This window comes from Phycodurus eques, chromosome 17, assembly GCF_024500275.1.
Source record: "Phycodurus eques isolate BA_2022a chromosome 17, UOR_Pequ_1.1, whole genome shotgun sequence".
NCBI classification, from domain to species: Eukaryota; Metazoa; Chordata; class Actinopteri; order Syngnathiformes; family Syngnathidae; genus Phycodurus; species Phycodurus eques.
The window spans coordinates 20671700-20697907 of NC_084541.1; the positions used below are offsets into that span (position 1 = coordinate 20671700).

The following is a 26208-nucleotide window of genomic DNA, read 5'->3' on the forward strand; positions in this document are numbered from 1 at the left end:
CCATGTTACAAAGCAAGGCACCGAGCGTCCTCACCGAGGCTTTAACATTTGCCCCTACAAAACGTATGTGCATTTCTCTACAAAATTGAAAGGGACAGCGTTTAGCTCACTTAGTTCGAACAATGTTTTCATCGTGTGGAATTGATTGTCGAGTAACTGGAGTGCAAAACGCGATTCCGCCTCCAATTGTTTGTCACCTGAAAAACAAGTCAGCCATGCTAGCTGGGTTCTTAAAAGAACATTGGTGAAAAAGCACACTTTACTCATCTAAAATATTGAATAAAGGATCAGTTTTCCCCAGTTGATCAAGGAAATTGTCTGCTTACATTCATTAAAGCATCCATGATTGAATTTGTGGCAAGCAAACTAAATAACGACAAACGCGCGTACTTCTTTAACGGAGGCAATAACACAAACACCAAAGGCCATTGTAAGAAATTGTTATCTTTTATTTAAAACAAAAATTAAAAACAGCGTGTATATAAAAAAACAAAACAAAAAAAACAACAACAACAAAAAAACGTTTAGTGGATCCACCCTCAGTATTGTGATGATTAAGAGACCAGACAAATTCATCAAAATATCATTTTGGAGACACCCAGTTAATGCTTCTGCGTCTCTGACGGGGGGAAAAGACAAACAAACAAACAAACAAACTTGTAAAAGGTTGGCTGATGTGTTTCCCAACTCACGATAGCACAATGTAAACAGCGAGCACGTCGTGAATCCAGTCGGACAGACGACAACCACCCTAATTATTCGCGACATCCCGAGAGACGACAAAACGGTGGTGAAGCATTCGTAGATGACAATTTCAAACCTATTATCTTTCTCTATTAACGTCATTCCTAAGCTGCCACATGGAGAAGATCAAATGTGCAAAACATGTCACGTTGGAGTCAATGCGTGACACAGCAAGCCAAGTCAAAGCGAAAAGATCATCGGGACGCACTTCGTCTGTCGAGGGACTGTACAAATAGGACGCAGACACAAAAACTAATTGTAACTCAAAAAACAATCAATGCCATTAAAGGGAAGCCAGGGAAGACGTCGTATTTACAGTTGTCGGAAATTGTGAGGCGGCCGGGTCACCCGATCTTTTTTCCAACCGAGGAACGACCGGCTGGTTAAAGAGCTCATCCGGACGGCGCGAGAGTTTGGGAAGAAACCAGCACCGTGTTTTCAAATCCCCGCTTCCTTCCGTCTCTCTTTTCTTTGGCGGCCAGTGACGACACGAGCGTTGCGTGGGAAGCGCGTGATGAAGACGAGCGTTGGCGGAAGAGGAGCAGTAAGGCCGAGGTGAGGAGTCCCGCGAGGGAGGAGGGCCGCGATGGCCAGCAGCTGTCGGCCGGGGTGACAAAACCCCCCTTGGCAACATATCGTTAGCACTAATGTTTAAAAAAAAAGAAGAATAAAAAAAAAAAAACATTATTTATACATATAAATTTATTATTTACACACCTGTACAAAAAAAGAAGAAGAAAAATCCCTGCAGTGTATTTCCTTGTTTTCTTGAGGGTCAGTGGCCCCAGCCCATGAGGTGGCTGACGCGAGCTTTCTCGGTCATGCGGCGTACGCGTCCCGAGCGGGACCGGCCCAGGTTGAGCGGGTCGTCGTCGTCGTCGTCGGACTCGTCGTCCGGGCGCGCCGCCGCCCCGCGGCCTCGGCGGCGAGTGTTCACCTGATGACGCTCGTTGCACGCGCCGCTTCCTGAGCCTTTGGCGGCGACCGCGACCGCCGCTGTCGGCGGCCCGTCGTCGACGTCGTCGTCCTCCTCCTCATCTGGTTCCTCCTCTTCTTCCAGCTCCTCCTCCTCCTCTTCTTCATCTTCCTCTGCCTCAGGTCTTAGAGTTCGCAGTTGTATTTGCTGCTCTAATTCTACCTCCTCCTCTTCCTCCTCCTCCTCCTCCTCCTCTTCTTCCTCCTCCTCCTCCTCCTCCTCTTCTTCCTCCTCCTCCTCCACCTGTACGAGCTGCTGCACTCGTGCTTTCTTGGCACCCTTCGCGGTGTCTTCATCTCCTTCTTTGAGTTTCCTCTTCCCTGAGGTGACCGTCTTGTCCTTCAAGGAGATCCGCAGCGAAAGGCCAGGGCGCTTTGCTGTAGTCGTGATCTCCGCCCTCCACGTACTTCTCCGCCTCGCAGGTCGAGCCGCTGTCGCTGTCGGACGACGACGAGGAGGAGGAAGAGGAGGAGGAGGAAGACGACGGCGACGACGCGGAGGCCGACTCGGACGACGAGCTGTCGGACCCGGACTCGTCGTCGTCGGACGGAGGCGCGGCCGCACCTTGGCGCTGCTGCGGCGGGAGTCCTGATGCACACAGTTGGGGAGCGTCAACAGCCGTTGGCGGTCGGCGACCGGACAATTTCAACCGTAGACGACGGCAGTGTTCCGCCGTCAGACGGGAACACTGTCGTTAAAGTCACAAAGTGGGCCGCGAGTAGCTATGCGCCGTTTAAATGTATTGATTTATTGTACAGGTGCTTTGAATGATGGCAAATAATTTGAGTCAAGAAGAAAGAAAGCGAATTATGAAGCGGTATCGGAAAAGTACCAAAGGAAAGAGGCTATCAAACTATTTTGAGCAAAGGAAGAAAGGATGCAAAATAAAAAAAGTGCATTTTCATGAGTTGCTGACTGTAAACATCAGTGTTCCCAACAAAAATAAAAGAATGAAATATTTCACTCTGGTGGAGTGAAACTGAATAATATGAAGTAACTTTTCAAATGGAACTATTGAAATAAATTACTGGTCCACAAGGTTTATCCGTCCATCCATTTCCTGTAGCGCGGGTCGCGGGCGCGCTGGAGCCTAACCCAGCAATCTTCGGGCGAGAGGCGGGGTACACCCTGAACCGGTCGCCGGCCAATCGCTGGGCACATAGAAACAAACAACCATTCGCACCTACGGGCAATTTAGAGTTTTCAATCACCCTAGCACGCATGCTTTTGAGATGCGGGAGGAAAGCGGAGTGCCCGGAGAAAAGCCACGCAGGCACGGGGAGAACATGCAAACCCCGCGCAGGCGGGTCCGGGATTTCAACCCCGGTCCTCAGAACTGTGAGGCAGATGTGCCAACCGGTTGTCAACCATGCCGCTAAGTTTACAATTATTTTATCCATTATGACTCAAAATATGATTTCATTTTTTATTACTCTAAATATTGAGATGCACTTGCACATTTTTTTCCCTTTTGGGGTTAAATTTGTAACGTAAAGTCCATCCTGTTTTGATGTCGACCCAGAGCCAGAAATTCATTCCCCTTCAACTGTTGTTCCAATAGTGACATTTCCCTTCATTTCTCTGTGAATAATTCTCAGTTCGCTGCGCTTTGTGCGCTGCCGCTGCTGGTATGCGGTTACTATTTTTGTAAATATTATTCCGTTGTCATAATATCCTTCTTTGACGTTTGGTTTTGATTGTTAGTCACTGAGTGCCGGCGAGGAATCGGGCGGTCCCCGCCGCCGCAGAGCGAAGCTCGCCGCCGAGCGGCCAGTCACTACGTTACGTCGCCCCGGCGTCTGATACCTGACTTCTCGGTCGGAGTTGCTCGGCTGCGCTTCGTGCGCTGCCGCTGCCGGTTTCCGTCGTCGCTGCCGGTCCCTGAACTCGGAGAAGAAGGCCTGGACGTGCTCCCCCTCGTCCTCCACCTGTGCTACAAGTCGGCTTTTCTGAGCTAAAGAAACAACACGGAGCCAGTCAGCGCACTGAAAAGCATTACTGCGCATTTGATCCACAGAGACTCTGCGAGGCAGGCATGCTAACCGTGCCGCGCTGTTTGTAAACACATTCCTACCGTTATGTGGTCTCGGAGAGCGACTCTTCGCTGAGGTCTGGAATTGTTTGGACTGTGACGCCGTATCCGACTTGTGCTTCTTTTTAGAGCTGCGCAATCGAAGAACAAGGTACAGTTTTAGAAAACAAAGTAACAGCATGCTGTCGGAGCCAGACTGTGAAAAGTATAGTTTGGAAAATCTTCACGCTGTCCAAGGTTTATGATAAGAGTTTTCATATTCTTAAATAACCCCAACAGCAAAAGGCAATTCAAAGAAAAAAAAAAAAAAAAAAAAAAAAGGTTCGTTCTTCCAGTTTGATTGGGGTTTCGAATTGTTTCTTTGATCCGGCTAACACCGAGTGAGCAAAAATTCGCAAATGCCGCACTGCCAATAACCGCGGGGGGGGGGGGGGGGGGGGTTACCGTACCCGACAGTTGGCGAGCTGCCTCCGTTGTGCAAGCGATTTCTGTAACTCTCTCTCTGGCGGGCCCGCCGTTCGTTCTGAATGGCCGACTTGTGGTCGGAGATGACGGAGATGATGCTTTTCTCAAAAAAGGCCGACAGGCTGAGGGTCATTGTGTAGATCTAAAGAGAAACGCAAGAACATTCAGAACACAGGAGGGTTCGGTAACAGCGAGTTCAAGTGCTTTACCTGGGATTTCTTGTTCGGTGTATATGCTTTGGAGTTGCTGAAAATGAGGCGGACGTCTTTGGCAAACTCCATCGGGTTCTCGTAATTGCCGGCGATGAGCGTCTCCGACACCGTACCCAGATCCATGGGAGTGTCGATAATGTCTCGGTAGTCCTGGACAAAAGCAGGGCAGAGATTTGTGCGGGTAGATTTGAAGATGCATTATGTGAAGCGGCGTTTGTCAGGAGCCAGCAGATGTTCGTTCTGATTCTTTTTACCGGATACTCAAAGAGATCAACCGGCTGCCTGAAAGGCTGAGAATCATGGGAGGAGATCATTTTACGCAGCAGCTCTCGACACTGGCCTCGCCACGCTCTCACGTCCAAAACCACGCCGCGCTTCTTAGAGTTACTTTCCTGGAATCGAGAAAGGTGCCCGCCGTGAAACCGGACAAATTCTAGGAATAGAGACGACGTTTTGAAGAATGAAGATGAATCGCTGCCGTGTCTCTCACCCGATGTCCCGAAGACGTCCCCGGAGTGTCTGAGTCCACGTCGACCTCCGCGGCCTGCGAGGAGCACGTAAAAGCCCAAATGAACATTTACACGAAAAAACCGAGACAGAAAAATTGGACTCCAGTCCAACTACGTCACCTCATCTTCTCCACTGCTGACCTCAAATTTCAGCCTATGATAAAGATTCAAGATGTCTGTGCAGCTTTGGTCTCTGGAACAAAGGAAGAGGTGCATAGTTGACCAAGTGTCTTATCAACGAAGCCAGTGATGCCCAACCAGTGACGGGGACTCATTTTTACAAACGATTGGCCAACCTTGTTCAAAATGGCCGGCTCTCTTTGAGCATGCAATGTCGATGGCTCAACAAACATGCCGTTCATTTGGTTTCCGGAAAAGTTGCTGTTTGGGCGATGCGAGGCTTCTGCCCGATGCCAGCAACGTATACTTTTTGCGACATTTTTGTTCGGCGGTGTGCCTAAGCTTGTTCTGACATAAACGATGCGCCCTGGCTTGCAGCGAACGTTGGGAAACAATGAACTAAGCAATAGCCGTGTGCTTGTGCAGTAAACGACATTAAGTGGACAAGTAAAGAGCACACACATTCGCCAAAAAACCCAGACAGATTCTGTCGAATTCACTAACTGGACCTTTGGTCTCTCTCCTGCTTCTCAAAATGACTGTGCAGAAGCTAATTACGGGCACAAATAAATGCGCAGCGTTGTTGTTGCTGCGCCAACTCTGTCGACTAGCGATTCTAATGTCGTCGTGTTACCCGATGTAGCGGAGGAGAACGTCCGTCACCACTTTGGCCGCCGCCACAATCGGGCTCTGGGGTTCGTTGAACGTGCGGGCGTTGTGTTCAATGTAGCGCACCTCCCACATTAGAGCGGAGATGCGCCTGAAATAGAAAAAAAGAGCGCCATTGCGTAAACGCGGCCGAATCGTAGCTCGTACTCGTGGGCGCGCGGGTGCCACCTGTAGAAATGGTTCTCCAGTCGTTTGTGGATCGTGCTGATGTCCGTGGGGTAGGCCACCACAGTGCAGTACAGAGGGTACTCGTCGAGATTTACAGGCGAAGCGAACGGCTTGGCTACATCTGTGGAAAGACAGAAAAACACATCAAACACCAGCAAAGTTGCCAGTTTCGAATGCAGCCACCTCTGATACTTACCGAGCGTAAGAAGCTGATCGATGCCGCGACTGATTCTCTCGCAGTCTTCGTCGCGCGCGTGCGCTCCCCACTCTCCCTCCTGAGGCTCGTAGAGCAGCGCTTCCAGCTCCTCCTCCGCCACCTCCACGCCGTCACCCACGTGCTCGGGTAACAGAGCTGACAGCAGAACGTGTCAAAGATGGAAGATGTGTGAATTTCACAGTATATTGTACGAAAAGTGACAATCAACTTCATATTTGCAGTCTGTGAGTGCAACGGTCTGGTTTCCGTACGGTGATTTTTCTTTTCTTTCGCCGATTATTACCACCTGCGCAGAGAGACACCGTGTGCCGTGAGAGGAAATTTGACTTCATTGGTCTGAAGTGCTATTATTTCTTTACGACACATCCTGCATCTTGTTAATGAATCTATGCCAGCGACGTATCGCGACCGGCACGACAATGAAATTGACATTTCCCGCGAGCCAGCAAAAGGGACGATTAACCTGGATATCCGCCTGCTGCCATTCATACAGCAAGAATCAAGGCCTGCACTTAGTTTTCACGGTGTTGACCCCGGGGCACGGCGAGCCCGCCCATATTTGGAAGCCATTGCTTCGTGGGCTACCAGGAGGCAGCATCTTGGCCGTTTTTCCCACCGGTCGGTCGGTTTTCTGCAGTTAGCGTTGGGAAATCCCTCCCATCGACCCCTTTCCTGCCGAATGCGCCCTCCGACGGCTCCAGCGTTGAACAAATATGCTTCTTACCGTGACCATTTTGGTCGGTGGCGTGACGTGAGATTCTTCGAATGTAAAACACGCGCCTTGCCTCAAAAATGATTGGGAAACACTTACCCAATTAGACAAATCCAATTGGCTTAATGCAACTAACCTTCCTCAGGGATAGGTTCCATGTCCCAAGGACTCAGTTTCTCCCGCTCACCATTGTCCCACCTGATGAGACAAACGATGAAACCTATTTGACTACGATGTACTGAAACATGATTGTGAAAAACACAAACACATGTCGAGACACTCACTTGACAGCGAAACACTGAAACAGGCTGTCTGGATAGTCCAATTGCAGAGGCTCCTGGTCCTCCACCAAGCCAAACCACCAAGCGTCATCGATGATGCTGCGGAATCTCATACCCGTAGTGAGCCGAGAGAGAATAGGTCAGCAACCGCTCCATTTCTTTCAATGAAGCGGTCTAAAGACAGAGAGCCGCACACTGCCTTACCTGGCTGCCAGTTGTGCTCTCTAGCCTCGTTGTAGAACTGCTGCAGCACCAGGAAATCTATGACATCTGGCATGTCATGGTACCTTTAAAGCAGATGGAAAATCTAGGAGGTTGAGACACTTGAGGAACTGAGATTCCTAATTGACTTTACAGAAAAACTCACTTTAAAGAGAACGAGTCATTGGTCATCTTCCCTGAGATTGGGTCTAAGAAAGCCAGTTTTAGGCAGCAGAGAGTGGGCGGTCCCACTTCGTACTTAATTCCGACCACCTTCACAGACTCCTGATCCTGGGTCGCCAAGAGGAAGAGAAATGGCAAGTACGAGTTACACAAAGCGGTGTTTCGCCAAAGCACGCCTGAGACCAAGTCGATAAATTGCTGCTGACAATCTGCACACGCCGCATTCATATTCCACATCCGCAACCGACCTGACGAGCTACCTTAACTCAACGTGACGATGATTGTTCCGATGTTTTTGTCATCGTAAAAACAATTGCAGCTCACTTCAAAAACGCCAATATTAATGGGGATCCGCACCCTGAGTTGGAGTTTGTTCCATGGTTGTTTCTGAGGGTTGACGCTGTAGGCTTTGGCCCTTCGGACCGCTCGGACGTAAGCCTGGTGGCCCTGTTTGAAGTAGACCAGCTGGAGGAAGACAAGAGTTCCGTCTATTAGTGATACAGTCGCCCACACAAAATGCCGATATCGTGTCCGCGTTTAGCACGGTCGAGTACGAGGAGATCCGTTTCTCGCTGTGACTCCCTCGGGCAGAAATTCGTCTCGGCGCGCAGACAAATACCAACGATCACACACCGCAGACACGTGACCTCGAGTACAATCGAGAAACGTGGTCATCCCAATCCTTTCAAATCTCATCCTATCGGTTGCTCATGTTGATTAACTTAACCGACCGAGGAACCAACGAGGTTTTACGTCTGCTATCGTTGCATCACGGCACCTTGAATGTTTGGAGCTTCTACTCACAGTTCAGCGCATGCAGGGATGGACAAGATTCGTCTTTAGCTTCCTTCATTGACTGTGGTTCAAATATGACTTGAGAGGTGTTCGGAGGCGGAGCTATACCCATGACTTCGCCCGCCCTTTTATGAATCCAAAAATGTATTAGGTTATCAAACCAGCTGGCGACCTCATATCGCTCTACAGATTCGATGTAAAACCTGCAAAAAATTTCAACACGACAGTCTGACCTGCCACAAACAAAGTGGATTCTTCGGTGTATTTTTGGAACTTTTCTCGCAGCATGTGCAAGCCCGCCTGCAAATCAATTTGCACTCGTCACGGATATTCATAAGAAGGTGACGTATGTGCTCAATCTGAATTTGCGTGTGGTCTCCTACGGACTCCACTAAAACTTGGTTTGATTCATTTTATTGAGTCAATGATCGCCGTCAACGCCCATCTACAAATCTTTCCACTCCGGGTATATGTTTGATTTTCATCTTCCAAATATGTTGTTATGTACGGGTGGCATTTTGAGCTGACCATTATTTGTTGAAATAAAAAGTCGAAAAGCGGGCAGAGCCGAGCTTCTCATCTCACCTCATCTCCCATTTGCGGGACGAAAGGGGAGCGATGTGGGATGGTCTCCATGATCCATGAGGGTGGCAGCCATGCCTCTGCATCAAGTCCACCCAGAGAGGTTGTGGGTTTCTGCAAACATAAACAGTGTTGTGAAATATCACTGACGCTGGATGGCGATCAAGCCAAGTTGTCCACAAATACATTTACAACGTGGCGACAGATGCTGCAGGCGGGCCCAGCTCACCTGTTTGGTCTCTTTGGGCTTTTTCTTCTTCTCTTCATTTTCCTTTTTCTTTTCCTCCTTTGCCTTCTCATCACCTTCGTCCTCTTCAGAGCTGCTGTAACCCGAGGGCCGGACGGGCCTCCTGCTCGATCTCTTAGGGGGTTGCAGGTTGATCCCGGCGTCGGCGGTCCAATCGGAATACTCACTGGAGGAGTCACTAGACGTGAAGCGCAGGCGTTACGTCTGCGGTAAGAAACGCATCGGCGTCGGTCAAAGAGCCTCACCTGGAGCTGCTCTCGCTCTGCCACTTGGCTTCACTTTCAGACGATGCACCGCTGGCCTCCGCCTGCTCAGATCGCTGGCAAAACACAGTTAGGCATCAGTACATGACACATTCAAAAAGAGGAGTTTTCAAGAGAGCGCTGATCGACTGCAACAGAATATCGTAGCGAAACCGAAATAGAATATTGGGGAAAAATTATTCATCTAGCTCATGAAAACCTGAAATTCTGCAATCTGAATACAACATAAGAAACCATCACGATTATTTTAAACGTAAACACTTTGCAGGATTTGACCTTGTGAAAGATATTTTCCTCTGTGTGTCATGAATCTGAATTGAAGTACTGAAATAATGCCCAATGTATTGAAATCTGTAGTTAGTAACCTTTTAAAAAATATGCTCCCCCGTTTTAATATTACCACTGGTAGGTTTGTTACACTTGTACGGTAGTCAAGAAACAAAACAGGTTTGGAACAGATTATTTCCATGACAATTATTTCCTTTGAATTTGTCGGATTAAACAATGGTGCAATAAAATCACTTGACATTTTTGGGGATTAAGTCTACTTTTTAAATAGTACGAACACACCATTTTATTTAATTCAGATAAAGGCCACCAACTTCTCTTTCACTGTCGGAGTCCGCATGCCCGTCGGAGGTACGTTCGTGCGCACCGCGGTTCCGCGACCGGCGTACTTGAGCCGAGCGGGTCTCGTACGTGTGGCGCTGCTGCTTTTTCTTTGTCGGCCGCAAGGAGCGCAGGCGCGTGGTCAAAGACTCGGCCTACAAAGTGCAGAGAGAAAGGACGAAAGAAAAAAAGAAGATGTTGCTATCCGGGGTTAATACTTTGTGTTTACAGTGAAACTGTATTCGTGGGGCAATAAGTACACAAACCTTGGCTGGACAAGTTACTGGTTTCTTTCTCCTCTCTGCGTTGTATAGAGAACATTCCCTATCACTTTTAGCTCGTCTGCTTTCCTCCATGACACTGAAGAAAAGATACAATAACATTTAGTCGTCATAATTCAAGTTCTCGCTCTATTCAGTCGTCCGTCCCGTCCCGTCCCCCCCTCCCCCAGAATTGATGAAATTCCTTGCTGCCGTCTCACTGAAAAATTCCTCGGGGCAATTCATTGACCACCACTCTGCGGCTCCAGGCCAACAAGTCTCTCTCGGTGGCCACTTGACTGCGCAGGGCATTGTGCTGCATTTGCCACATGCCGTCCACCTGCCCACTCCTGCGAGGAGCCACATCTGGAGAGGACGCTACCGCTTCTGCCGCATCATCACCTGCCGAATGAAATTGAGAAATGAGGTGGTAGATTGCACAATAGGAACCACGTAATTACAGCCACAACCGTTGCAAATGTAGTAGTCGAGACATACCTTCCACTTCAACAGCCTGAAGTTCTGCATTCTGATGCTCATCCTGCTGATTCTGCAACTGTCTGATGAGGTTGTCCAGAATGCTTTCTCCATTTTCTGCAGTTTGCTGGCCAAGAACCTGCTCGACCAACTCTCCTTCATCTTGGAGCACGAGATCAAATTCTATCAGCTTTCTTTCCAGAGATTAAACGGAGTCCGTGTCATGAATGGTTAAAAGAGGGCAAGTTTTACTGTTAGTCATGTATCCAAGTTGAGGTATGAGCTGATCGTCTTTGCAATTCTCTCTTCCCGGTACCAGGCGCTGGTAGCGTGTCGGGTGGGGATTCCCGTCGACATCCACCAGGAAGGGGGGAGGCATGAGGTGCGGCGCCTGCTGCGTCTGCTCATCCAGGACATAGTTGTTTGAGTCTCGGATAAGAGGCCGGTAATCCGTGTGGAAGAACATCTGGTCAGGAACCTGAAGAGGATGAATTGAGCAGTTGTGTTCTTTAGGGGGGGGGGATCTTGTGTGCAACAACAGGTATGAATAGTGTTTCATTATTTGGGATGTCTATTGTGGGACAAATGGGTGACTCGTTTGTAAATACGAAGACGCTCGGGTACCTTCTCATACTGCACGCTGCAGCCGAAGCCAAAGATGAGCAAATGGCCGTGAGAGTCAGTGCAGGCAAAATGCTGCCCATCAGCTGAGAACTTGCAGTCATAAATAGCCCCATGACCTTGACCTTCAATCTGCGGAAAAAAACAACATTTTTATGAACTAGGAAACGTCATCAAATAAAGAGATCGCTCTAAGTAATCAAGTCGTGGTTGCTTGATTACCATGTTGAAGAAATTGCGAATCTTCACTCCCTTGTTCAGGTCCCAGATGTAAACATTGCCGTCATGGCCGGCCGACAACACGACGCGCGTGTCAAAAGGGTGTGCCTCCAGCACAAACACCTCATCGTCGTGACCCTTCAACAGAGACAGCCGAGATGTTTATCACGTGACTGGCCTCGCCATCCCTCATGTCTAACGGGGCAGCAGAATGGAGATGCCCACTGAAACCACTCACAGATAAAACATGCAGCAGCTCTCCGCTACTTGCGTTCCACACTTTGAGCTGATAGTTAGACACCGCCGTGACGACGGTGCGATCTGCCCGGTCCCAAGCCACCATGGTCACCACCAGCTTGGTTTTGTCATCTCCGTTGACAACAGAACTCCTGTCGGAAAATGTCGGCATCCGTCACGGACCACAAAGTGAGCCATCGTTGCATCAGCCCACCACGGGCGCAATCGCATCTTTTACCCTGGAAGCCTGGCAGCCATGTCTAAAGCGACGCTCTTCCACTCTTGTTTTTGGTAATGCCAAATCCTCACTGTGCCATCACGACTGCCACTCACAAACTTGAGACTGCACACATACACACCTGTTAGATACTCAATTAAAAAACAACAACAACAACAACAACAACAACAACTTGACTTTATAAACTACCAATTAAAGGTTTGGACAAAGTTTCTTATTCAATAGCACAAGAAAGTGTGTCCACACGTTTGACTGGTAGTGTGAATGAATAACTACCAGATTCTTACCTGTCACTATTATTGCAAAACTGGACGACCACAACTTTATCCTACAAAACCAAAATGGTGACATGTTAACAGCTTTAAAAGATTAAAAAAAAAAAAAAAAAAATGCAGTCCAATGACACTAGACACACAATGACGTAGCTGCAGTGTTTCTCACCGTATGAGCGTCCAACTCGGAGACCTTCATGGGGGTTTCAGCACCGAGGTAGTAAACCCTGACCATGTGATCGCTTCCACCCGTAGCCATGAACATTCCACCTATCGACAAAACACTCGCCATGAAATGACACACACATGTTCCTCAATTCTAATATCAGCTTTGAATAAGTGCATGCGAGAGGTGCCATTTTCCACCCCGAGGACGCTTACCGCCACTGAAGGAGGAACTAGAGACCTGCACTCCAGGACGTGACCGCTCAACAAATTTGACGGGCTGATCACTGTGGATTGCGAGCATACACACATTTCCTATACAAAGAACAACTTGACAGGTGTCTGTAGCACTTACTTGAATTTCATGCTGACAGAGTGCCACTTCCAGAAACACACCATGCCATCTGCACCCGTCGAGGCCAGGTAACGTGTCGCGCCCCTGGCTGAAGGGCAGAACTAAAGGAATGGGGAAGATCATGTCGATCGGTCGTGATTCCGACACGTTTTCTGTTTTAACAAGCATGTGCGTCGTGCTCACCTGAATGGATGTGATTGAGGCAGCGTGCGCTTGCAGCACGCCCACGGGCGCACAGGTCCGCAAGCACCACACTCTGATGATTTTGTCACAGCTGGCGGAGGCGAGGAGAGAGTTCTCGTAGTTGACGGCCATGTCGCAGATCTCTGCCGCGTGGCCGCGCAGCGTGGCGAGGAGCCGGCCGTCATCTGTGGCCCAGATTTTTACAAGGCAGTCATCTGAACCCTAAAACAACACCACATTTACCAGAAAGGAGATACACATCCAATTTCCAGACTTGCGAAAATGGTCATTTCAACAGTTCCTTTGAGTGACATCCGTGGCCAATCAATCACGACTCACCGTAAATATTCGTCGCCCGGTGCGGTCAAAGGCTACACAGTAGACTGCAGAAAGGTGGCCCAGGATACGTTTGTGTATCCTCATGTGTTGGTAGGCGGAAGACGGCAGTGCCTGGCCAAAACGAACCGTGCCGGTGGTCTGCCGAGCGCCCATGATCGACACTTGAAACAAAAGACAATCAGGAAATAAATTGCAGCGACACTTAAAAGCACGGAAAAATAAACAAAGGAGGGTATGTTTATTTTCAGGAAGATTAGCGACTAACCGTATGGATAGATGCTCCAAGTACGTCATAACGATAAATAAGCACGAAGCAGATATGTGTAAGACCAAAGGCATATCATACATCCATGCATGAAAAAAATCTTTTGATATTATCACAAAGTGTGACAAAAAGCGACTGTCGCTGTCGTGCATTCAACGATGCCATGTTTTGCCTGAAAAAGACAAGACCAATAAATGCCAACGATATCATTCTGGCTCCCACGTTCACATTGCTGTTACTGTACTTGCTGTGGAAGTTGTTTTTATGTCCTCGTATTCCCTCTCAACTGAGAAAATGTCCACGCAAGCAACAGCAAAGTACTCAAATCATGGATCGGAGCAAAATCAAAGCAACATTCATGATGTGATGCAACATGCACCCCTGCTATCCAATTCTGACAGAGTTGCTGATTTTTGTCAAAAAACAATCCTCATGGTCCAAATTAAGCCTGTTTAGTACCTAGCAAATTTGCTGAACCATCGTAAGATACATTTGGTTTTTAGATAATGCCATTTTGAAAACTCTGGCTACCTAATAGTAAGAAATGGATTTGTGCTCTAAAAAAAATGAGAATCCATTCAAATCTTTCAAACATTGTAACATAAAATCAGAAAACACTATGCTCAATACTTGCTAAAACCCTCAAGTGTTTTGTTGTGCTATGGAAGCATTGAGAACAGACCCATCTAATATGTTTGGGTTGGAATACACACCAACATTGGTAGAATGTCCATTGTTGACTGGAGGTTCCGGTGGCCGTCCTCGGTGGAGCGCAGCAACAGCTGAGCCGCTGCATACTTTGTGACTGCAACCTAAATTCGACAAATGCGGGTTAGAGAAAATGGATAGCAAAACTACATTTTGCAAAACACGCAAAAGGAAAAACTATTTTACAAGCACATTTGTCAGGGTTATATCCATTTCATGAGATTGCTAATTACTTTTGGTGGTGCGAAGCAAAGACTGTCTTCCCAAGCCAAGAAGTGTTTGGACTCCCGGAACACTCGGTGGGATCTCCTTCTCGATGAGCGGGCCGATCCGCTTACAAACGCGCAGCAGATAGTCTGCAGGAATGTGCTCATTCAAAATCACCTGCAACAAGACACACAGACAGCAAACAGCAATATTTTTTTTATTCAGGTTACATTATGAGGCATTTAACTTGCTGTTGTACACAAACAAGCGGGGTATTTCAAAAGCTACTGTTGATATTCACCATTGCACATTTGATTATGCATCATACTTTGGGCGAAAGGCTGGTGTGTGTGTGTGTATGTAGGGGGGGGGGGGGGGGGGGGGGGGGGGGGGGGGGAACGAGGGTTGGTGTACACTGTGGACTAGTCGCCAGTCAACCATCAATTAAACCAAGAGGCATGTTTTTTGTTTTGTTTTACATTGCAACTTAGATTTCAACCCTGATCTCCTGAATGTAAAGCAAACATGCTATAACCATGCCTACAATTCTAATCTTAATTTACCTTTTTAAATACGTTTTTCCCGAGTCGCAAAAATATGATGCATTGTAATATTGAATATAATTGATGTTGAATACGGTACGGATATAGTTTTGTTGTATATGACATTTTTGTGTATCATTTCCAGCCTTCCTCTTCGAGGTTTGAGCCTAGATACAAGAGCGGTTCGAGAGCAGCCAGTAAGCGTCACTAATTCTCTTCCGGTTGGTTGACGTCATTACTGACAGCTACGTTAAACCAATCACAGCGTCTCAAACGAGTATTCCTCCTCCCACTTCCCTACACAATAGCGAGCCGTGGCTGTTAATCAGGAGGACGATACTAAAATAAATGTACAAATTCTAATCTCGTTCCAAACTTCACCGCTGAGATAAGTTTGCCATGAAAATTAAATAACATCCACAAAAGGCGGTTGTCGAATAAAACAAATATACGCTCGACAGTATGACATAATAAATGAATAAAAATCAAACTCACCCAATCTTGGAAGGTGCGTTTGTATTTATTTCCGTCCCAAGTCCATCGTTGTGGGATCAACTGAAGTAAAAACAAGTCGTTAAGAAGCAGCGCGAAGACAATGGCGTCCGTTCTCGACTGCGCGTTCCTTTGTGGAACTCCGGGAAAGAAATAGCTGAACTATGAACTCCAAAACGCCCAACTCGGAGATCCCCGACGAAATGAACGGCAGAAAGTTGCTGTTGAACCTACCTCATACTCTTCCAGCTCCTCCAGCAGAACCTAACAACCGACACACACCGAGTCGACGTTAGCTGCTAGCCCATTCCATTCCGTTCGGCCAGTCTGCACAGCCGTTCGCGGTAAAAGTCGTTACCTTTGCTGACTTCTGACAAGGTCCGGACTGCAGAAACCTGGCGATGAGGTAGTACAGTTCTGCAAGGGAAGACACAGGCAAGCGTTGCTACCGTTGAGCCGCTAAGGCTAATGCTAAGGCAGATTTGTTTCTCGCGCTCCGTTACTTCGCTCGCACGCAAAAGCCCGACGGTGGCAAACGTTTCCCGGTGGAAGGCGGCGAGCGACTGGCACTCACCGCATTCGATGTGCGAACGCTGTGTCCCTGCCATGCCTGCGAGGGGACGGGCGGCATTAAGACAAACTGATGTTTTGGCTCGCTCGCTAGCCGCCGGGCTAACTGGTAGCTAATGGGGCTAACGTCAGCGAGTGGCCTCCTCGCTCGAGTTTTGCTCCCTGGGCCAGCGGCCGGCCCTTTGTGCGAGCGCCCTCTAGTGACGCCCGGCGACATCGAACACCGCTCGGATGGCAACAACATGACGAATACAGACAACGCACATCAAAGATAGTCAAAACGGGAACTCGTTTAGGCTTTGTTTTCTGCCGGGAAAAAAACCCCACATGCTCAGTATCACAGAGTCTAATCGGTCTTGCAGCAGTGAGACAAGAAAACAAAACACAATATCACCAACAGTGTTCAGCCCAGAGCTCGTACTAAAAATGAAACCCTAAGAAAATGAGCAATCAAAGGGCTAACTTGCCATTAGGTAAAGAAATGAAACCTAACCCGACGGCGGCCTGAGGGCAAAAGCTCAAACTCGCTTTGGAGCGGACATCGAGGAAAATTCCCTCCTATTGGGCATTATAGTACAGGATAGACACGAGCGTGGCCTGCTGGCTTTCTGAGATCTTTCCAGTCGGCGTAACAAAATTTGCGGAGCTCAGGTTTCCAAAACAAAAGGATGAAACAGATTTCATAAAACGTCCGTAAAAGAGAAATCATCATCATCATCATCATCTCAGAAGACACTTTGCGTTTAGAGGACAAGTGCTATAGAAAAGCGATGGCTGGAAGACATTATGGCACAGATTTTGTGAGTGCCTGTCAGAATATCTTTGAATATTCCTCAGATGCTTCAGTGAGCCTGACTCAGGTCACATCCATCATGGTGCGGAATTCATTCTAGCCGGGAGGCCGACCGACCGCTTCGGGTGGTGCTCGTGTGCACATAAAAAGGAAATTGTGGGCTCTCTGGGAATTGCGCCGGGCACTGTAAGGTAGGTCGGGCGTCTACATCCGAACATCCCGAGAAGAAGTGTGAAGCGCCGGCTTGTCTGACTTGTCGAGGCGCGTTCGCTGAGACGCTAGCGACGACCTTGCAGTCGAGAGCTCCGGGTTCTGCGCGTCGCACCCGTTTGCCGCACCAGAACTTCCCACTCATTCTGGATTGGATTTCAATGAGAGGCAAAGTCCACACTAACGCCAACAACGCGTATGCCACACAAACATGGCTTCATCCATCCCTCCGTCCTTACTTGATGGCCAATTGTCGCCACTGCCAGTGAGGGCCCATTTTGCAGGTAACACAATGCTGCGAGAAACTTTTTTTTTTTTTTTTTTTTTTCCCCCCCCATTAACTTGTTCGTGCCAATGTAGCTCTTATGTGAATATGGACTGGATTGCCTTTCATAAGACGGAGCGCACACTGGCACCCTAATATTTTGATGTCATTATATTGCCTATTTAAACTGATATGTATGCACGAGCAGCATACATATACTAGATGCAATGGCGTCACTTATTTGATATACTACTGGCTTGGAAACCTCAATCAAGGCCAAATGTTATGTTTGTGTTTTAGCTTGTCTATAAATGTGTCTGTCATGTGGGAATAGACTTACTTGTGTTTAATGTCTTAACCAATAAAAGTTTGTTAAAATGCTTTCCGTCTCCTGCAGTTTGAGTATTTTTTTTTTTTCAATATTACAATTGAAATAATTGCACACAAGCTAAGGTTCCAAAAATGTGTTGCTAACTTGTGAATGAATGACTAATGTTGAAGTTGTGCTTGATTTGTACTCTACGCAGTAGGAAATGGAACTCTCCCTCTCTCTCTCTGTGACTCGATGTCGTGCAGTGGGCGTGTCCAAACAGTGGGCGTGTCCAAGCTGTGGCCGCACAGTGGCTGCAGTCAAGCAAATGTTCATTCAATCGAGTTCATGCGAGCGTTGCGTTCGCAGCCGCCTCGTTGCGTTGCGTTGCGTTGCGTTGAGTCATCCGAGCCGTTCGACGCCGGGAGCTGCGTGGGGCGCGTTTTAACGGCTCGGAAATTAAGAGATCGCAATCGAAAGGAAGAACGCGGCTCACAAGATGTCAGTGGCAGCTCCGGCTCTGGCAACTTTTTCTTTTTTTTTCGCCCCTCTTCTTTTCTTTTTTGGAATGTAGAGCATCTGTTTCGTGTTGTCGCTTCAAGAGCTTCTGCGTGTGTTTCCGTCTGACCTGCATTTCACACTGCCAGGTAAGAATTCAGCTTGAGACTATTCATATATACTTTATTTATTTATTTATTGACTCCTACTACTCATGTAGTCTTGTTTCCAAATACAGAACTCGAATTTTTGCCCAGTTTTGTGCCAAATTACACGAAAAGTTGTTTCCCCACCATTGAGATGGCTGCAATGACTTTTTTTTTTTTTTTTTTTTTCCTATATCGGTATTATGTTATTGTCTGAAAGTGTAACGCACTTGACATATTTACCTGAAATCATCTGCTGTGGAATCATTGACTGACACCAGGAAGTAATTAACCTACATGGTTTAAAGATTGACTCATGAAAAATGGAATCAAAATAAACAAAATGTAAATGCAATGGAACGATTTGAACCAAAATCATGATTGAGAGTATAATGTCAAGATTAAGATTATAATGTCAAGATTATAATGTAGAGCAGGGGTGTATAACTATGTCCCCCCCCCCCCAAAAAAAAAAAGAAACATCCTCAAAACTGTTAGAGAGGGGTTGCCCACCCTTAAAACACATTCACTGCCATTGACGGCTTTAGAAGTCCAATATCCACGTTAACTGGGAAGGCTGGCGGTGAATGAGTGAATGTCGACGCTTGGACAAACTTCTCATCAAGGCAGAAATGTTAGCTTTAGGGACACAAGAACTTACAGTGCCAGGGTATCTGACTATTTCGCATAATTTGACCAAGGTAAACATTTTAGATTGGAAAAAGCACACGACACACTACCCAACAAATAAAAGAAGTCATGAAAAGTGGACTGTATATATTAAAATAGTCATGATCATTTCTCTATTCACAAATGTATTCGACGTGAACTCGGGGCCTGTTCAGGTGAATACAAAGCTACGATTCGGTTGTCACAATGACAGCAGGCGAATTGTACCTTCTGTCATCGTTCCGCCCGCTTGTCGCTACACGTCGTCGGCATAGCTAGCCGAGCATCTCGACGCGTCGGTGGGCAGCCGCGAAGGGCGACGAAGAGGGCGCGCGCCGACAGCTGAGCGGGCCGAGCTGGCCCTCGGCCGCGCCATATGCTCCTTTTACATCACGCTGGCAAACGACGTGCGACGCCGCCATCGCCTTCTGCTGCTTATCTGCAATCCCGTCGCTGCACACAACAAGTTCGACTCCGTAACCGTAGTATGTGCGCCGGAATTAAAGCGGGAGAAAAAAAGGACCCGCAAGGTCTTGTAAGCAACTAAAATGAGCAATATCTACCTCAACGTCTAATGGAGCGTGGGCAAAACGTTTTTGCGTGAATCGGGTCTGGAAGTTAGCATGATTATGGACGACTACGACCTCCTAAATAGGATTTATTGCGTGAAGTGACGAATGCGACGGGGAGAGAGGCCAACCTCGTAAAATACACAAACAAGTCAATAATGCAAAGTACTGAATGTTGAACTTGACTCACTGTGTTTTTTATTCTTCTTCTTATTATTATATTTTCTTTTGGGATAGGTTTTTTTTCCGCAACAGGAACCGCACACGCTTTTATTAATAGTCCTACTTTCGCGTACCTCAGGAGCCAAGAGATGCCATTTAATTGTGTTGAGTTCAATTGTGTTTTGCCATATCCAGCCTGTGCCCGACTTTCCAAATCTCTTGGCAGAAAAGAAGAATGCTGCGGTGAGGGTTAGTTAACCGATGGCACGGAGCCTCCTCTCTGATGTTACAGAGCGTGTTGTGGAGGGAAAGTAGGTTACTGGGCCATGTCCTGCAAGCTTAAACTGAAGGCTAGTCTGAATATTGCTCGAGCTGCTTCGCGTGACTGTGCATGCGCAAATGGCCGAGGTCCGCGGCGCAGCAAAAGGGCTCGTTCGGGCCCTCTGTCTCTTTAAGGAAACACAGCCTCCACGTAAGGATGAGTGTTGAACGTTGCGGCCATGTTGATTCATCCCACATGGAACGGACTCCAATCTGCTTGACTAATGACACGGGAGGCAAACTCCCGGTGCTGTGCTCACTTTAAACATTCGAGCGGCCACTACATTATGACCACAATTCGTTGAGGGGGGCTAGGACAAGCAAACTTTGCCATAAACACATGCTACCAAATATATTTTTTGGATGCATTACGGTTGGCGGCACGGTGGATTCGATTGTTGGCGTGTACATACAGTAATGTTGTCCATACGACAATAGATAACGTTCGTGCTTCCGAAGTCGACTCTCAGTTTGAGACTTCGAATGCGCTCACGTTATCGCGATACGAGCGAACTCGATGACTGTGTAGCCGCTGTGCCGCTCGTGTTTTCACACATTTTCGGGAATACCGTATCAGACGCGTAACGTGGCGCGACGTTAACAAAATCGGAACTTGTTATCGTCAGGTTGTATAACATCTGTAACCTTCATAAGAGCCAGGCAAGAATTCCGATTATTACTAGTAGTCATTCCGATTTATTAAGACTATGATTTAAAAATGACAATTCTAGAACGTGGGCCGCACGGTGAAAATTGAAGAAAGCAGCAAACACATACCACACGTTTCCATCGGCGACCTTTGCTTGCATAAAATCTTAAAAGTCTACACTGAACTGTTCACATTCACTAAATAAAAAAAAGCGGAGTGTGTAGCTTATCCTTTAATATCTTGAAAGATATTTGTTGCTGTATTGCTACTGAGCAACGTTGAAAGCGGCGGAACCTCGAAACGGACAAAACTGCACATTACTGCTTCAATTGAAGTGACCTGCAGTATATGAACTTTTCGCCTCAAGGAAATCTCGTCACAAAGGTCTGCAGAAACTGGCATGACCCGAAAGAGGGTACACGGCACGGCAAATGTGCGCGTGATCGCCTCGAGATGAAAGGAACCGTGAGGAATTTGTCAATAGGCAAATTGAGGAATGTCGTCGTGGCCCTTTCGGGCACCCGCAGCGCAAACTCGATGCCGTCAGGCGGACCGATTTGCCGATTTACGTCAACGATCGAGGCGACTCACCGATGTCCACTGAGGGTCAAAGGTTGAACCAAGTCATGCGAAGAATCCCAATTACACCGGGGCGAATAAAACAATATCAGCGACTTTATCAGATGATGTTACCCTTTAATTCGATTCGATGCGCTCCTTCTAAACAATGTTTCTGCTACTAAACAATATATTGCCCTGATAAGGAGATTCCAAAGTCACTGGAAAACGCTACGGCTATTTTCTTGCTGACGTTTCTCATGCGGCGACGGTCGAAGGCCCGTAAATAACGTGATACGTTTCGCCACCGCTGGCTTCGTCATAGACGATGGGAAAATTACAGGTTTGCTGTATAGAATGTGGCGACAGAAGAAAACGTGTCATTATAATAGACAAGATCCATCCATCCGATTTCTATTGCGCTTGCGGGTGAGCAATTCCAGGTGGGGTGCAGCCTGGACTTGTTGCCGGCCAATTGCAGTGTCATCAAATATTCAGTACGTATATAATACCACAAGAAATTCGAAATTCAGATGCAATATAGTGTAGTACTGTCAACAGTTAACATCAAGCGATGGCCCCAGACCTTTAAGTCAAGTCTCTGGTTACCTTACTGCTTTGACACCACACTGAAACTGGATACAGAAGAGCACCTTTACAAGGTTATAGAACTACATGAACAAGAGCCTTTGTCGCTCGCTTGCCGGGGAAAACCATTGTTAACCTGACCGGAAAAGGCTCGTTAGAAACTCTTTGGACCAGAGCGGACGCTTTGAAAAGTAGGAAGTATTTTTGTTGTCGCACCTATTGCGACCCAACGAGCTCAACAAGTGGAAGAGTAAAAGTGCAACACGTCGTCCGTCAAGAAAAGCCTTCAGCAAATAGCACGTTTTGTAGGATATATTCCCCCCCCCCCCCCCCCCCCCCCCCCCAAAAAAAAATACTGCATCCCGATAAACCATAGTATTCTTCATGTTTTTTTTATTAATGCCACTGATATAATGATATGAGAGCATAATAATTCAAGTATAGCCTTTTTACTTTTATTTCAAAATAAAATTGAACATTGGCAGTAGAACAATAAATGTAATATCTCAGATCAAAACACAAATAGAAATATAAAAGACTCAAGCTCCGTTCACAAAAACTGCACTTAAACAAACAGAGGTATCGCGAGTCATTACCCACTAAAAAGGCCTAAAAAATGTCTTGTAAATTTGACACACCACAGAGAAGAGTGTTTTCGAAAAGCTTGACAAAATTGAATGAATAAAACAAATCCCCATGTACCGTATGTAAACTAAGACTCTGAAATCATGATAAATAAGGTCCGCCCTCGAGCCGCAGGACTGTGCGGGCGTGTCTGCTAAAGGCGCTAAAGACGAGCCCTGCACCTGTCAATCAAATACGTTTGCAGTAAACAGTCAGCTTTCCTGTGTGTGTGTGCGCGCGCTATGTGGGGACGAACACACACAACAACTCTGAGCGGGGCGCTGACGTTTTAAACGCGGTCAAGCGAGCTGTTTAGCTCCTTAGCCAGTTAGCTTGCAAGCTCGCGGGCTCAACAGCTAACTTTCCCTCAAATGACTCTGTCGCGTGCTACACACGAGGCAAGGATGTGGAAAATTGGACGGCGCCGCCGCCAGCCCGCGAGCCCACTAGCGGCTTCTGTATACTAGCCTAGCCGCTAGTGGCGAGCTACTTGGCGGCGGAGCCGTCCAACTCACCGTCGGCTCACTTTAAACATTCCAAATGGCATCGAGCGCCCACAACAATATGACTGCAATTTGTTGAGGGGGGGGGCTAGGACAATCAAACTTTACCATAAACACATGCTACGGCACGGTGAAAATCGAAGAAAGCAGCAGACACATACCACACGTGTGAACTTGCGAACGGGTTGAACAGCACGCTAGTGTCTTTTTAAACAAGATACTGTCTTGTGTGCCGCGTTGGGTAACCCGCGCTCCGCGGGCTGGTCGGTGGGCAGCAGATCATTCCGGGTTCTATGTGTGGACATCAGACAAACGCCAGCGAATGACTCACTAAGCGTTCGCCACGTTGATCTTGCTCCACATTTTACCATACCGTTGTCTCTCTTTGCAAAAGTCATCTTTTTTCGGGCAGCGGAACTATGTTGCACATGACTCTCGGGACTATGACTGGTATTCGTGTCACCCTCGGTGACCTTGCAACTATGACAGACCAAATGTTCAGCTCCGGTTATATAACTTCCACAACAGACGTCATCGCCCATGCTGCTGTCGCCGATCTCTTGCTCCAAAGCACACAGTCATTGTCCGCACTAGCACTCGGGCCTTCAATCACTGAGGCATGAAAAAGGAGATTTCATCTTTTTTTTGATACCCTTTTTTTTTTTTTAATTATTTGTGGCATGACTAAAGTCGCTTTACTTTTAGATAAGCATCTGGACGCGAAGCATGGACCATAAATCTGTCAATTACAGTTTGTGTTCTTTAAGGCACGGACGGGGGGTGGGAGGGGATGAATTGATCTCATAATCATGTATGAGTCTCGAACAGGTATGAGTCACACCACTTTTACCTTTCATTCACAACTCCAGGTCACCATGGAGAAGCGGGTGGGGCACTACGCTTTGTATTGAAAGGCCAAAGACGTGGTTTTACGAGGCGCACTGGCCGCTTGGCTGTGTGTGACCTATTTATGACTCATATCTTCTGCTTGGGGCGTCGGCCGCATGTGCCGTGACGGCATGGCTCGTCGTCGTGGACTTGGACACAAAACACTGCAAGAGACCACAAACAAGCAAGTTGGGTCTGACGCTGAAACGACGGTCCCTTCGTTTATTTGACGTCAGCGAAGTCACCTTCAATCCAGAGGCTTTTTTTGTTTTGTTTGAATTATTCTTCTCATCAATAGCTATGTTGTCGTGTTTCAAGTGCAAACCCAACGGGGTATGCCGCGTTTCCTCACACATAACAGATGCCCCAATAACTTGTGAACTAACTCAAACAGCAGCACCTATCCGAGCACGTTATCTAGAGAATTTAAAGTGTGGACCGTGAATGAATCCCCTTGCGCAGTAGTAAAGATGATTTTACGATATAACATGAACTTTCCTGTCAGCTCCTATAAAGATGTGCGCGTTTATGTTCAGGGAGCGACGCACATTCCAATCATTTCCAGCGTCTCCCTTTGTTCCTGCCTTTTCTTTCCGTTTCTCAACAGCAATCCTTGTTTTGGTTTTTTTCTCAAATCAATATTGTGTTTTAAACTGCAGTTTCACCTGACATATATTGAAAGCATATTATTTAAACCCAACAGAATGGTTTATGTATTGGTAGAAAAGGGAATTGTTTGATATGATTCTAAAAATCTGTTAGTATTCTAAGAATAAGAAGGGGTTCTTCTTCTTCTTCTTCTACTAACAATGACCTAATCTGTAATTTCCTTGTGGGTGCAGCTGGTCATGCCAATTTCTAGTTGTTCCATGGATTAGTCATGAGCGCAAGCGATTTCATTTGATGAATCACAAATGAATTTTGCTGTCTGCATGATTCATAATCTGCCTATGGAAGAATGTTTGCACCATTTTTTCTTATTTACTTTAGACAGGTTGCCAGTCAGAGAGTGTCCTGTACTTTTCCTAGAATGTAACCTACTTAGCAAGCTCTTTCCTCGAAAAGGAAATTGCATCGCCGGTGTAGATCCTGGAACAAAGATATACAGTGGGTCCGGAAAGTATTCAGACCCCTTAAATCTTTCACTCTTTTTTATATTGCAGCTATTTGTTCAAATCATTGAAGTTCATTTCCCCCCCCCCCCACACGAATGTACACACAGCGACCCCGTATTGACAGAAAACAAACGGAATTGCTCACATTTGTGCAGATTTATTCGAAAAGGAAAAACTGAAATATCACCCGGCCGCACGTATGGAGACCCTTTGCTGAGTATTTAGTAGACGCACCCTCTTGAGCTCAAACAGCCGTGAGTCTTTTTGGGAATGATGATGCAATGATGAGTTTTTCACACCTGGATTTGGGGATCCTCTCCAGTTCTGTCAGGTTGGATGGTAAATGTCGGTGGGCAGCCATTTTCAGGTCTTTCCAGAGAAGCTCAATTGGGTTTAAGTCAGGGCTCTGGCTGGGCCATTCAAGAACAGTCACGGAGTTGTTCTGAAGCCACTCCTTCGGTATTTTAGCTGCGTGCTTAGGGTCATTGTCTTTTTGGAAGGCGAACCTTCGGCCCAGTCCGAGGTCCTGAGCACTCTGGAGAAGGTTTTCGTCCCTGGATATCCCTGTACTTGCCCGCATTCATCTTTCCTTCGATTGCAACCGGTCGTCCTGTCCCTGCGGCTGAAAAACACCCCCGGCGTGATGCTGCCTGCCACCACCGCGCTTCACTGTTGGGACTGTATTGGTGCCTGGTTTCCTCCACACATGCCACTTGGAATTAAGGCCAACAATTTCTATCTTGGTCTCATCAGACCAGAGAATCTTATTTCTCACCGTCTTGGAGTCCTCCAGGTGTTTTTTTTTTTTTTTTTTTTTTGCAAACTCCATGCGGGCTTTCATGTGTCTCGCAGTGAGGAGAGGCTTCCGTCAGGTCGCTCTGCCGTAAAGCCCCGACTGGTGGAGGGCCGCAGTGATGGTTGACTTTCTAGAACTTTCTCCCATCTCCATCTCCATCTCTGGAGCTCAGCCACAGTGCTATTTGGGTTCTTCTTGACCTCTCTCTTCTCCCCCGATTGCTCAGTCTAGCCGGACGGCCAGCTCTAGGAAGGGTTCTGGTCGTCCCAAACGTGCCACTGTGCTCTTAGGAACCTTAAGTGCAGCAGGAATGTTTTTGTAAACCAGGCCAGATCTGTGCCTTGCCACAATTCTGTCTCTGAGCTCTTCAGGCAGTTCCTTTGACCTCACGATTCTCATTTGCTCTGAC

At 47.2% G+C, this 26208-nt stretch overlaps 1 protein-coding gene across 1 annotated transcript; it reads right to left on the minus strand.

The window, feature by feature from the left end:
- Nucleotides 1-1403: 1403 nt before the first annotated feature.
- On the minus strand, nucleotides 1404-16328 carry brwd3 (bromodomain and WD repeat domain containing 3). Its single transcript, XM_061703279.1, is given in 42 exon segments — nucleotides 1404-2089; nucleotides 2091-2308; nucleotides 3527-3626; nucleotides 3628-3674; nucleotides 3795-3883; nucleotides 4202-4359; nucleotides 4427-4579; nucleotides 4684-4821; nucleotides 4920-4973; nucleotides 5059-5131; nucleotides 5693-5818; nucleotides 5896-6016; nucleotides 6092-6247; nucleotides 6961-7022; nucleotides 7109-7217; nucleotides 7307-7392; nucleotides 7473-7597; nucleotides 7847-7954; nucleotides 8870-8980; nucleotides 9096-9291; nucleotides 9359-9432; nucleotides 9979-10140; nucleotides 10252-10345; nucleotides 10467-10647; nucleotides 10744-10884; nucleotides 10975-11200; nucleotides 11347-11475; nucleotides 11566-11700; nucleotides 11801-11951; nucleotides 12038-12142; nucleotides 12325-12365; nucleotides 12479-12579; nucleotides 12691-12761; nucleotides 12830-12930; nucleotides 13013-13234; nucleotides 13352-13512; nucleotides 14330-14428; nucleotides 14558-14708; nucleotides 15569-15628; nucleotides 15800-15829; nucleotides 15924-15982; nucleotides 16140-16328. Coding segments are annotated over 42 exon segments (5328 nt in total). The 5' UTR covers nucleotides 16174-16328; the 3' UTR covers nucleotides 1404-1519.
- Nucleotides 16329-26208: the final 9880 nt, after the last annotated feature.